Raw genomic sequence first — 12886 nt, 5'->3', positions numbered from 1 at the left:
GCTCAGAATTCTATTTGGGGGAAAAAAACAAAACAACACCACCTACAGAGCATAATTATGGAATGAATGAGTGATAATACACACTTGAAAGAATCAAATTGTAAATAAATGGAATGAAACAGCATTTAGTGGCTCGATCCTGAATAGATTTATTTCTATAGTTTTATTTTTTTGTTTTTTTTTATCATTTCTGGTCATCTCCCTCCTGATGTGGGACCAAGACTGACCTTTGGATTTTTCAGTTCATATTCTAATCAGATTATTTCCATTATAATTATTGTGATCATCATTTTAAACTAAAAACAAACATCATAAAACCCCATATTTTTATGTTTTCATTGGTTAATTTGCCACTTTCTCTCACTCAAGTACCCCCTGTAGTGCCCCTAGAGGTACACGTACCCCTAATTGAGAAACACTGGACTAGATAGAACACATTGCTGCTGACTTCGCGCCCCAGTTTAGTTTTAAACGAGGACTCAGAGGACAAGCGGCTCCATTGAAGAGCAGCAGAGAGAAGACGCATCCAGGTGCACCTGCATCAAGCTCCACAAACACCGGCACAGCACACCGGTAGTATTTCAGCGTAAAAGCTCCAGGTATTAAAAATAGAGCGTTATGGAGTAGACTGTGCATCAGTATTGTGTAAAGTAAATATAGATAAAATTATACTCATGTTTATTGTTGAATTTAGAAAACATAGAATAGAAGATGAAGGCATATATCGCGTGTTGGTGTTTTATTTTGAAATCTCGTCCAGCTCTTTTCTGGGTGAGTGTCGCAGCTTGACCCCTACCACCGTGCGTCAGAGCTCTCTCGGCTCACAGACATCAGCGATGCCCGGGAAAGCGCTCCGAACCGCGGCGTCCCTCTCACCGCCTCCCGCCGTCGTCGTCCCTCGGTCACAGCGGCTCTAATGGACGCTTTTATCTTCATTTTCCCCACTTGGATATTCCCGGAAGCCTCGAAATGAAGCGAATGAATGTGAGCACCAACAAGTAAAAGCTCTTGGGGTTGTTGTGCCTGTTCTCCAGCGTCATCATCACTACTATAGTAGTAGTCAAGTCCTTCTCTGTGGATGAAAAATACCCTTTTTTTCACTTTTTGGTTGCTCTGTTGTGATGCAGTGGACCAAACTGCATCCAACCCCTTACTGCTGATTTTTCTGTCGTTGTCTTTTTTTGAGGTTTTCCGACTTTGAAACAAAGGTTTCAGGATAAGAGCAACTTGACATCTGGAATAACACTTAGCGGTTATTCGCCTTTTCCAAGCATCTTCCTTCTCTGGGGTGGGGATCACGGCGGATGCTTGCCTCGTCCTTCCGACTTCTTGTGTCGTTTTTGTTGTGTTTGTCTTGTGTTTTTTTTTTTTTGTCCCAATGTGGCATGAAAACGGTCTGAAAGCGTCCAAGGACGTATAGAGAAATTACGCATGCACCGTGACGGCACTAGTCTGTGCGTAAAATCCCATTATTCACATCTTTTATCATCATTTTCATAATCCCCACTCGTGAGTGCAGTAGTGGATCATTTATGTTGGTGATAATGGTTTATTACATCATTTCTATAACTTAGGTGTGTGTGTGTGTGTGTGTGAGTGAAGCTATGGTAAAGTGGGATTTTATTGTCATTATTCCTACATTACATACAGGTTTCTCACTAATTCAAAATGAAATGTGTTCGTAGACATGTTTCTCCAATGAGGGAATTCTGATGCATCATCTAGTTTCGCTTCCATCTCTCCAACTGGCGTAATTATGGCAGCAAGTCCTAATTTAGAACATTTTTCAAAATAAAATCTCCAATTGTAAAAGAATGTGTTCATAGACACGTTTTTCATGAGGGAATTCTGATGCATCCTTTAGTTTCGCTTCCATCTCTCCAACTGGGTAATTATGACTGCAAGTCCCAATTTAGAAAATTTTTCAAAATAAAATCTCAAATTCAAAAAGAAATGTGTTCATAGACACGTTTCTTTGATAAAGAAATTCTGATGCATCATCTGGTTTCGCTTCCATCTCTCCAACTGGGATAATTATGACAGCAAGTCCCAATTTAGCAAATTTTTCAAAATAAAATCCCCAATTGTAAAAGAATGTGTTCATAGACACGTTTTTCACGAGGGAATTCTGATACATCCTTTATTTTGGCTTCCATCTCTCCAAATGGGATAATTATGGCTACAAGTCCGAATTTAGCACATTTTTCAAAATAAAATCTCAAATTCAAAAAGAAATGTATTTGTAGATGCGTTTTCCCGATAAAGGAAATTCTGATACATCCTTTATTCATCTTCCATCTCCCCAACTGGGATAATTATGACATATGTCATATTTTGATTTTAATTGAGCTTCGTTTAAATGGATCTACAAATGTTTAGCCACCTGACTCTGTCGAGGATTTATTACATTAATATATGAATAAAGCATGCTGTATTGTTATTTAATAAACCGTATTCCGAATGCAGATATTGTATTACGAATAGCATCATGTTATAATGATCTTTGTGCCACCTTTACTCTTCTACATTTTACTTTGACACATTCACAATATTGTCATGCAATATTACATAATCTAGTGCTGGGAATGGGTACACGATAATAATTACAGAGTTTTATTTTTTATTTTTTTTAAAGGAAAAAAGACCAAATAAAATTTAAGCTGAAATTATTTGACTAGAAATGACCTTAAGTATGACCTTTTCAACTCAATAGGACTATAAAAAAAAAAAAAATGTGTTAAATTGTGTGGATTATTATTATTATTTTTTTTGCTGACTACCCGTACCATTGACAATATATATTGTGATAATTTAATATCGCGATATCTTGTCGCACGATATATATATTATAAAACAAGGGTTTTTTGGAATCTATAGTCGGTCATAATATCGTCACATTAAACAGTCAGGAATATCAATGGTAAGCTATGTCTGTAGCCACAGATAGGGGACAGTCTAACTACTACCTTACTAATAACAAAAGGGCTACACAATTAACGAGTTCACACGTGTCAAACTCAAGGGACATGGTGCCAATCCAGCCACTTGCAGTAATTTTACAAAATAAAATTACCAGAACGCACATTATTATAAAGTTTTTTTTTTTTTTTTCAAACTTAACCAAGACCAAATGGTCCACTGCCCAGTGGTTGGGGACCACTTTGTTAGCAAACATGCAGAATGACTTAACGGGGGAAAAATGACAGGAAACACATCATAGCGCTTGGATGATCATTTTTATATGGAGCGTTCATTAGCTGTAGTAGGTGGCTAAAGCTCTTGATGGGATTATTCTAATCTGAGAATAAATCGAGCCATAAATTACCACTGGATTTACATTAGTTTGATACCAATTGACTGAGTTCATTTACACATTTACATCTACACAAGTGAATGTAATTCTGCCACTAAAACAAAAAACAACCAAAAAGATGCAAAATAAGCTAAAAATGAGGTTAATGAGTGAGAGCACACCTAATCTGTTTGGGTTTTTTAACATCACACTTACATTGATTAATCGACACGTTCTATTTGGAACATTTAGAGCAAAGGGGTGTCAAACTCATTTTGGTTCAAGGGCCAAATACGGACCAGTTCGATCACAAGTGGGCCACACATTTTAAGCAGAAAAAAACGTAACAATTTAAACATTAATCTGCCCAAGTTTGCACTTCCAAGTATGGAAGGCATCAACAATGTCTAAGCAATACGTGACAGATACTTAAATGACCAATTTGTATTTAATTTGATGGAATAATTTGAGAAAAATTGCAGGATTTGGGGAAAAAAAAAAAAAAATGGTGATTCATGTTTTCTCTGTCATTTTCACTTATTTCTGCGGGCTAAATTAGATGCTCTGAAGGGCCAGATTTGGCCCCCAGGCCTTGAGTTTGACACATGATATAGGGCTTTGTAGGTGTTCTGCAGCTTCATTATTACACTGATATTAATTCGTAGAGACAGTGGGATGATTGAAAGTAGGAAAACCTGATTCAGGACTCTTTGTGATTGCACGTCTGTGTCTTTGCCACGATCATCATCACCCTACATGCATGATTGGATCTGCTGACATTTTATTGGCTCTTTCTGCACCCTATGGCCTCATGTTCTTCCCCATCTTCTGTATTTTATGTGCGTGTGTGTGTGTAGCCACGCTGGAAGTCGCCTCCCATGTGGCCATCGGGTGTGGGGAGCAGGCAGCCCTGCCCGAGGGAGTCGGCGTTGCGCAGGGCTGCCATCAGCGGGCACATCAACGCCCTCCCACCGCACCACGTCCCCACCGGCCGCAGCGTGCGGGTCTTCATCTGTTCCAACCCTGACGGTAAGATTCCACGCAAATAAATTACACCCACTGTTATTTTTCCTATTTTATTTTGGGAGTACGGTGGCCCTGAAGTGCAAAGCACGAATGCAAAAGAGAGAACACACACAAAAGAAAAAACATCAACACAAAAGACAAAACACTAACACAAAAAAGAAAACGCAAACACAAGACAAAAAAACGCAAAAACAAAAGACAATACACAAAAGAATAAATAAAACGCAAACACAGAAGACAAAACACGGATGCAAAAACACAAAAGACAAACATGAACGCAAAAAAGAAAACGCAAACACAAGACAAACACGAATGCAAAAAAAAGTTAACACAAAAGACAAAACACGAACGCAAAAACACAAAATTCAAAACACTAACACAAAAAAGAAAACACAAGCAAGACAAAAAAACGCAAAAACAAAAGACAATACACAAAAGAATAAATAAAACGCTAAAACAAAAGACAAAACACGAAACCAAAAAAGAAAACACAAGCGCAAAAAGAAAACAAATAAAAAAGACAAAACACGAACGCAAAAAAGAAAACAAATACAAAAGACAAAACAGGAAAGCAAAAAGAAAACGCAAACACGAACGCAAAAAACAAAACACAAACGCAAAAAAGAAAATGCAAACAAAAGACAAAATACGCACGCAAAAAACAAAACACAAAAGACAAAAAACAAAACGTGAACGCGAAAAACAAAAACGCAAACACAAAACACAAAGACTAAAGGATATACATACGAAGTGAAACTGGATATGCTCAGGACTAATCACAAATGTAAAAAAGAAAATGCAAACACAAAAGACAAAACACGAATGCAAAAACAGAAAAACTCGAACACAAGACAAAACACAAACGCGAAAAAAAACGCTAATACAAAAGACAAGACACGAATGCGAAAACAGAAAACGCTAACACAAAAAACAAAACAGGAACGCAAAAAGAAAACGCAAAACACAAAAAACAAAACGCAAACGCTAAAAACAAAACACAAACGCATAAAAGAAAATGCAAACAAAAGACAAAACACGCACGCAAAAAAGAAAAACGCAAACACTAAAGGATATACATACGAAGTGAAACTGGATATGCTCCGGAATAATCACAAAGTTTTAATTAGTATGCGTACACTGAAGACGGTTTCTTCTTTGTGTGTATGTATTTTGTCTTTTACCATTTGTCTTGTGTTTGCGTTTTCTTTTTTTGTGTGTTCTCTCTTTTGCATTCGTGCTTTGAACTTCAGGGCCACCGTACGGGAGTCCTCTTGGACCTTTTGACCCAAATTATAATTAAAGTTCAAAAGGTGACAAAGGTCAGGCAAACAAGCACATCCCTATTCCAAATGTGCAAAGAGGCTGATCAGATTCAAGTGGAAGGTGAGCCCAAAGTAGGAAACTCTGGGGATGGTGTCATCCAAACTGTAGCTGAGTATTTGAATATGCCCTGTGGGTAAAGAGGGTTAAAAATAGGCACAGGAAAAGTGGAGTAAACACAGCAGGAGGAGGAGAGGAGATGCCTCTGAAAGATACAGGAGGAGCATCTCACATGGTCTGCATTAATGTGGGCTTCAGACCTTCAGTGGACAGGACCAGGATAGGCTTTGTTTAAAGACTTGTTGAACCTTGTTGCTTTGCTAGTTTGGAATCAGTGGTAAAAGGAAGAATGGAGGTGAAGGTAATTTGTGCTATATAAATAATAAAAAACGAAAGAAAACAAAATAAACAGATCATATCTGCTGCATCTAAAATCTCTGATACAAACCGTCTATACTTTTATCAATAAGTCTTTAGTAAGGTTATTTTTCAGCGTCTTCTGATTATTATTATTTTCATTTATTTTATTCAATTGTAGAATATTCTTGTGTTTAAAGGTTGAATTCATGTAACAGCAGCTCTGTCGTAAAGATTGCGAGTGAAGGAAGTGACGTAGGGTTAGGCTCCCATCCTTATGACAATCAAAAACCAAACAGAAAGTAGGATAAAAATCAGAATTCACTGAAAACATATTTCCAATTCTTTTTAAATAGCAGGGTTTCAACCTTTTAAATAGTACGCAAACTACCAACCGGATGGAGACGCGTTTCGCGCATGCGCGCCGGACCCCGGACACATTTGGTACCTACACCAGCAATAACTTCCAGGAACTATTTGAGTTTATTTCAAACTTCTGCTGTCGCAACTCTCTCTCTAAACGGCTCTGTGTGCGTACGGCATGTACATCCATGATGCGCATTGGGTTATGAACACATGATGAAAATATCAGCATTTATAATGCCGTGTTCGCGGAGGAATGTGCATGTTTTGATGTTCGCTTTAACACAGCCGCTGCCTTTGCCCGGCAATAACTTCCAGGAACTATTTGAGTCTATTTCGAACTTCCGTTGTCGCAATGTACGACAATCCAAGGTGCTCATTAGTTTATGAACACGTGGCATTTATAATGCAGTGTTGGCAGAGAAATGTGCATGTGTACACGGATTATCCAGATGCCCCTCTCCCTCTCATGTTCTTTCTGACCCGCGTTCTAAAAATGAAATAAAAGTAAACGTTTTGCAACACCAAGTAAGTCCAAAATAATAGATGCACACACTCGGGCTTTGTGGAAGCTGTTAAAAAGTTTCTGATCGATCAGACACCGCATCAGGGAGGTATGCGCTCCACACACACACACACACACACACACACACACACACACACACACACACACACAGACTATCCTTGCTTTTATAGAGAGATATCACTTGATCAAGATTTTTTCTAACATTTAACACTACAAAATAAGTAATAAAAGCATGTATGATTCATGCTGATATTGTATCGGATCAGAAACTACAAATACTCAAGTCGGCAATTTTGGTGTTTTATCGGAAGTGAAAACGTCAGGACACGCCTAATAGGTAATGATAGTTTGACCCGGGTCTGGCCAAAGTCCTTCTGCACATCCTGTTTGTCCATGTTCACTAGATGGGGCTATCTATGCACTCTGTACACTCCAGGCTTTATTTAGTGACCCATAGAGAAAACATTAATATTTCATTAGCACTTATTGGCACTTGTAGACATGTATTCTGCTTTATTAAACCAACTTTGCAAGAGTTTAAAAATTTCACAGGAGAGTCAGGAACGTGCCACAAGTTCTTCTTTTGATTCACTCAAAAAGTGACTTTTTAAGTCTGAAACAAACAAAACATGTGAACAAAAGTCACATGTAGTGAAGCGGGAGCATGAAGCGGGTCATATACTGTATGAACAAAAGAGTTGATAGTTGGAGTCAGTGAATCAATACTGTTTTTGTTTATCATTTGTTTATCATTTCCAATCTTAGGTGCTCTGACGTTTATGTAAAAGACACTAAATAAGTGTTTATTGATCAATTGTTGGCAATTTGATTGTATTGTTTAACTTTAATATTTGAATTAAATAAGTAAAGTAAAGTAAGTAAAAAACTAAACCATTAAATCCAATGTTTGTCTCAATAATCTGTTTTTTTATTCTCTCACTCTTTTTTTTCTCTTTATCCCATTGCCTGTTAATGATTTTGAATTTGTTACATTTATTTTGTATTTATGTAGATTTATTAGGTAAAGCACATTTGTATTTCTGACACAAAATAGTAACAAAGTTATCATTATTTAGCTTTAGAGCGACTATCTAAGTGCATTCATGTGATGGGTTGGTATCATTTTAAACACTGTGTTACATAATATTTAGAATGGAAATTCATGGTTTGTATAAAAAAAAGAAGCATAAAATGAAATCCAGTGTTTCCCACAATAGGGATCCCATCGTTATTTTTTCTCATTTTCTTCTTTCTTTTATTCTTTTCCCCCATCACCCGTTAATGATTTTGAATTTGTGACATTTAGTAACACAAATTAGTAACAAAAACATTATTATTTAGCTTTAGAGCAATTATCAAAAGTGCATTCATGTGATGGGTTGGTATCGTAGACTGTAAAAAGAATGGACAGGACGAGCTCCCTGGTCGAGTGAAGCTTTTATTTTTAGAGCTCCTCCTGCTGACTGGCTGCAGTATAGGTCATAAACCCCGCCTCCTCAATGATAACATTAACAGATGGGATGTGGGTCAAACTGTAAAGTTATAACACTCGTCACATCATTTTTTTCCAAACCTAAACTCTGCTGTGGTTATTAGTTTTCACCCTACAATGTGTTCAAGTGCTCATTTTTAGTGAGTTATTTCAGGTTGAAAAACAAGATTTTCCGTCATATATGACGATGATTGACAGCCGCGGATCTTGCGTAGCTCTCTTTGTGAAGAGCAGTTATGTCGTGAACGAAAGCCAAGACATCATTTAACTAGATATTTGAGTTGAACTATATTGTGGTTTTGTACTAACCTCTATGATCTGAACAAGCCGTTAGTAGAACTTCCAAATGGGAAAGATACTTATGTTCTTGGCGTAGCCGGGCTGCGTAAGTCATCAGGGCAGTATGCTATATGGGTGGGGCATGTTACCAGGGCTGTTCCCGCCGGACCCTACTGCGCAGACTCTGGCTCCAAATGACGTCAAATTTGCAAGATGGGAGCGCCCCTAAGTGCCATATTTTGGCTTCAAGAACGTTGAGTGGGACCAGCTACTGTGCACGCCCACTGGTTGGTATCGTTTTAAACGGCTTATTGGAAATTTTGCATGATTTGCATAATACTTAGAATAGAAATACATAGTTTGTGTAAACAAAGAAGCAGTAATGTCAACAAATAAGAAGGAAAAGTTCAAATTAAGTGTGTGTAGTGTACACACCTCTGCTGTAACATCAGCAATCTAAATCGACAAAACTTTCCTCAGTTTCCGGCTGAACTGATCACTTTAAAAGTTCAATTTCTCTTTTTACCCTTTGCCCGAGAACCAGAAAAAAACTAACCCTACGAGGTTTATTCTCATTCCTATTTCTGTGGTGCATAAAGCAGCCCTGAGTCACCGCTCGATACCAGCATGTCTGAGCATTTCCATAGATCCATATAAGCATATCCCAGACAACTCCATTACCTCGCTGTAGCTATACCTAGGGGGCTCCGGTAACGGCTGTTTGCTACAGGCAGCTATTTGTATGCAAGCTTATCACTTTGGCTGGTTAAAGTTGATAAAAGCTTGAAGAAGCCTGAGGGATCAAAATCATCCAAGCAGCACCATCAAAGCTTTATCGTGTTACCACAGAGACTATTAATTACATTTAGCTGTACCCTGCCATTAATGCCATCAATCTGATCGACTCGGTTCACCTTGTATTGTCTGTTTTTACCAATTTATCCCATTTTCTTCATAAATCTCCACTTTTTTTGCCTTGACTTTGGTGGTAAACAAAACAGTAGAGATAGAAATGTTGATGGGAGGCAGTAAGACTGGAAGCATATGTTAAGGTTTCATTTATTTAGACAACTATTTCAGGGAATTTACTGTATTGTCCTAGGAGATCAAAGTAAAGCAATTAGTAGATGCCTCTGAGGAAGACTGACATTTGGCAGTTGAAACATGTCAGGAGATCAAATACATTTTTTGAAGTAAATTTACTACTGAAATTTACTTTGATTTCCTCGGATAAAATTTACTAGCATCTCCTACTGGAGATCAAAGTAAATTTGATCAGTCAAAACATTTCAGGAGATCAAACAAACTTTTTTCAGGGAATGTACTTTGATCTCCGAGGAGATCAGAGTAAGAATTTAATTTGATCTCCGAGGGGATCAAAGTAAATGTGATCTCCTGTAGAAGATGTAGGAGATCAAAGTAAATTTCCTGAAAAAAAGTTTTTTGATCTCCTGACATGTTTCGACTACCAATTGTCAGTCTTCCTCAGAGGCATCTACTGATCACTTTAACGTGGTAAGCCAGAGAGAACTCTCAAGTTGGCAATGCCCAGAAAGAAAGAACTCACAAGGACACATGAGAGCGATCAGTAGACGCTGCTGAGGAAGACTGACAGTTGGCAGTCGAAACATGTCAAGATATCAAAGTAAATTTCCTGAAAAATGTTGTCTGAATAAATTAAACCATAACATATTATTTAAAAGGAGAAGACCAAATAAATTTGCTGGAATTATTACAGAACGAGACAGAGCATTTATTCAGACAAATGTTTTTCATGATCTTTACTTTGAAATTTACTTTGATCTTCTAGGAGATCAAAGTAAATTTCTCAAAAAAGGTTGTCTGAATAAATGAAACCTAAACATATTATTTTTTTAAAAAACTGAACTTGCTGGAATTAAGACTGAAAGCAGAAGTTTTTTTTTTTTTCTGACAAAATACTTGGTTTGTGACACCTGCTAGCAAAACAAAAAGGAAAAGCGGGAATGAAAAATGTCTCACTCATACATCTGTCTCTCAAGAGTTTTTATGGATAGTCACGGAACATTTCTGCGCCCCGTAGGACGTCCTTGTGATTTTCAGCAGCTGCCCCGGCGTGCTCCTCAAATTCCCAGGGTGTTTGTGCCTTTTCATAGCACTCACTGTAAAAACATTTCACCAGGGAACGATAGAAAATAATCCTAAGCAGCCTGCCAGGTATACACCTAAGCAGAATTACACAGTGATTATATTCCTGTAATTAACCTAGAAAACCAGCATGGATGGCAAGAGCTTTTGTAAATAATCAGAATTTTAATTCAGGTGCACATAAAGGACCCTGTTCACATCCAGACCAGACTCTTTTTTCTTCTTTTTCTGCTAATTGACTCCGAAAACCGCCGTTTGCAATGACTGTCGCATTTACTTCTTGAGTGTTGGTGGCCCTGCTGTGTCCGTGTGGAGTTTATATGTTCTCTGCATGCATTTCCAGCAGAAATCTTAATTCCGTTTTCCTCCATATTCTAACAGAGAGAGACAGTGTGGATGTCAATCACAGAGACCAATGTTCATCTTATTTACTTTATAGTTGACTATTGTTTTTAAGTAACAATAACTAGACTATGACCATTCTTTTTTTTTTTTAAATACATGTGAACTCAAACTATATCACAATATATATATTTTTTGTCGACTAATAAAAACTAAACTATAAAAGAAATAATTTTTTATGTGGAAGGTGGGACAAACCCTAACACCATCCCATTACAGGTTAATTAATGGTAAATTAAGCTTAAAAAAAATAAAATAGAGCCTGAAATCTTATGGTTGATATTTTAGTCGACTATATCAGTAGCAGTTTTAGTTAACTAAATTCCTAATGTCCTTTAGTTGACTAAAACTAGACTATAACTAAAGTAGTATAGTTCTGATGACTAAATTTCGACTTAAATTAACAGTAAGTTGCATTTTCTATTTCAAAATCTTCAATCTCTCCACATTTGCCACTGTACTTGTTCAATATGTGATGACACACCACAACACAATATGCACAATATTAGAATCATATTACACTTTCAGCACAACAAAATAGTTCTCAAAAGAACAATCTATGCCATGCTAACTCGCGACTTAATACTCACTACAGGTCTCTATTCACAATTCTCTCAATTCAACCTACTGTACTCACCACAGATTAGTGTTTTAGTTATTTTCACGTTTCATTCTTTTATTTGTTATACGTTTTTTTAAGGTTCCCATGCTTTAAAAAAAATTAGCCAATAATCGCAAATTATACTGTAATATTTAGGATTGGGACTGATATCAGCCAGAAAATGAATATTGGATTTTATCGGACTGCATCTAAAATATCCAATATATATTATATTTAATCAATTGTAGAATACTGTAGAAGATATTATGTTGAAGGTTAAAGTTTATGTAACCAATTGGTTAATAATAAATGAGTCAGTTTTGCCATTACCTCCTGTTGCTGACTATTGTTCTCTGAATAACATCACTTGATCAAACCTTTTCTAATATTCCACACTACAAAATAAGTAATAAAAGTATGTACGATTCATGTTGATATCCCATCGGATTGATATCGGTATCGGCCAATACTCAAGGCCTCAATATCGGTATCGTATCGGAAGTGAAAAAGTTGTATCGGGACATTCGTAATAATATTGATGATATATTCAGGGCTTCAATAGGCTGGACATCAAAGCGTAAAATAAGACAGTGCTAATGCTGTGCTAATGCTTACCTGTGATTCATCGCACAATTTGCCCTGAAACCAAGCTGTTCAGATTTATCATTCTTCTGATCTAAATCAGAGCGCTTTCTTCCCTCAACGTGCAACATCTGCCTGCACATCTGTTAGCCAATGAACTCCGTATAGGACGTGCATAACATTAGATGGACCAACAGTGCTCGTGCACACAGCCACTGCTCATGCTCTGCTTATCGAATCAAGCACACATGGACTCACTGGCAGAGGGAAGAGGGTTTCCCTTGCATTCTCTTACAAGCTGTTGCTGTTGCTGTGCATGTACTGTACGTGCTTCACCTAAAGCGGCGGCTGCTGGTGCTTCACTTTCTTCCCTTGTGGTTCACCGATAACCTGTAGGGTTTCTTTATTCTCAGCAACATCTGGCCTTTCTGGGTGGGTGGATTTACACTGCCCTCCGTTTGCCATCAGCAATTTCTGCTTCATTCGGTATCAATTTGCTCGCCGACTCTGCATTTATGT

The 12886-nt window shown here is 37.4% G+C and overlaps 1 protein-coding gene across 4 annotated transcripts in view; it reads left to right on the top strand.

The window, feature by feature from the left end:
- Window positions 1-473: 473 nt before the first annotated feature.
- nwd2 (NACHT and WD repeat domain containing 2) overlaps window positions 474-12886 on the top strand; it is a 68601-nt gene continuing 56188 nt past the window's right edge. The window contains exons 1-2 of one of the 4 annotated variants that reach the window (XM_028474660.1): window positions 474-599; window positions 4150-4321. In XM_028474660.1, the coding sequence (XP_028330461.1) occupies window positions 4171-4321 (151 nt within the window). In that variant the 5' untranslated portion in view covers window positions 474-599; window positions 4150-4170. Of the gene's footprint in view, window positions 600-812; window positions 1289-4149; window positions 4322-12886 lie in introns of those variants that run through there. The other 3 variants (XM_028474658.1, XM_028474661.1, XM_028474659.1) reach the window with 3 other exon arrangements.

Source organism: Gouania willdenowi, chromosome 18 (genome assembly GCF_900634775.1).
Source record: "Gouania willdenowi chromosome 18, fGouWil2.1, whole genome shotgun sequence".
NCBI lineage: Eukaryota > Metazoa > Chordata > Actinopteri > Blenniiformes > Gobiesocidae > Gouania > Gouania willdenowi.
This window is presented reverse-complemented; position numbering and strand designations above follow the sequence as displayed.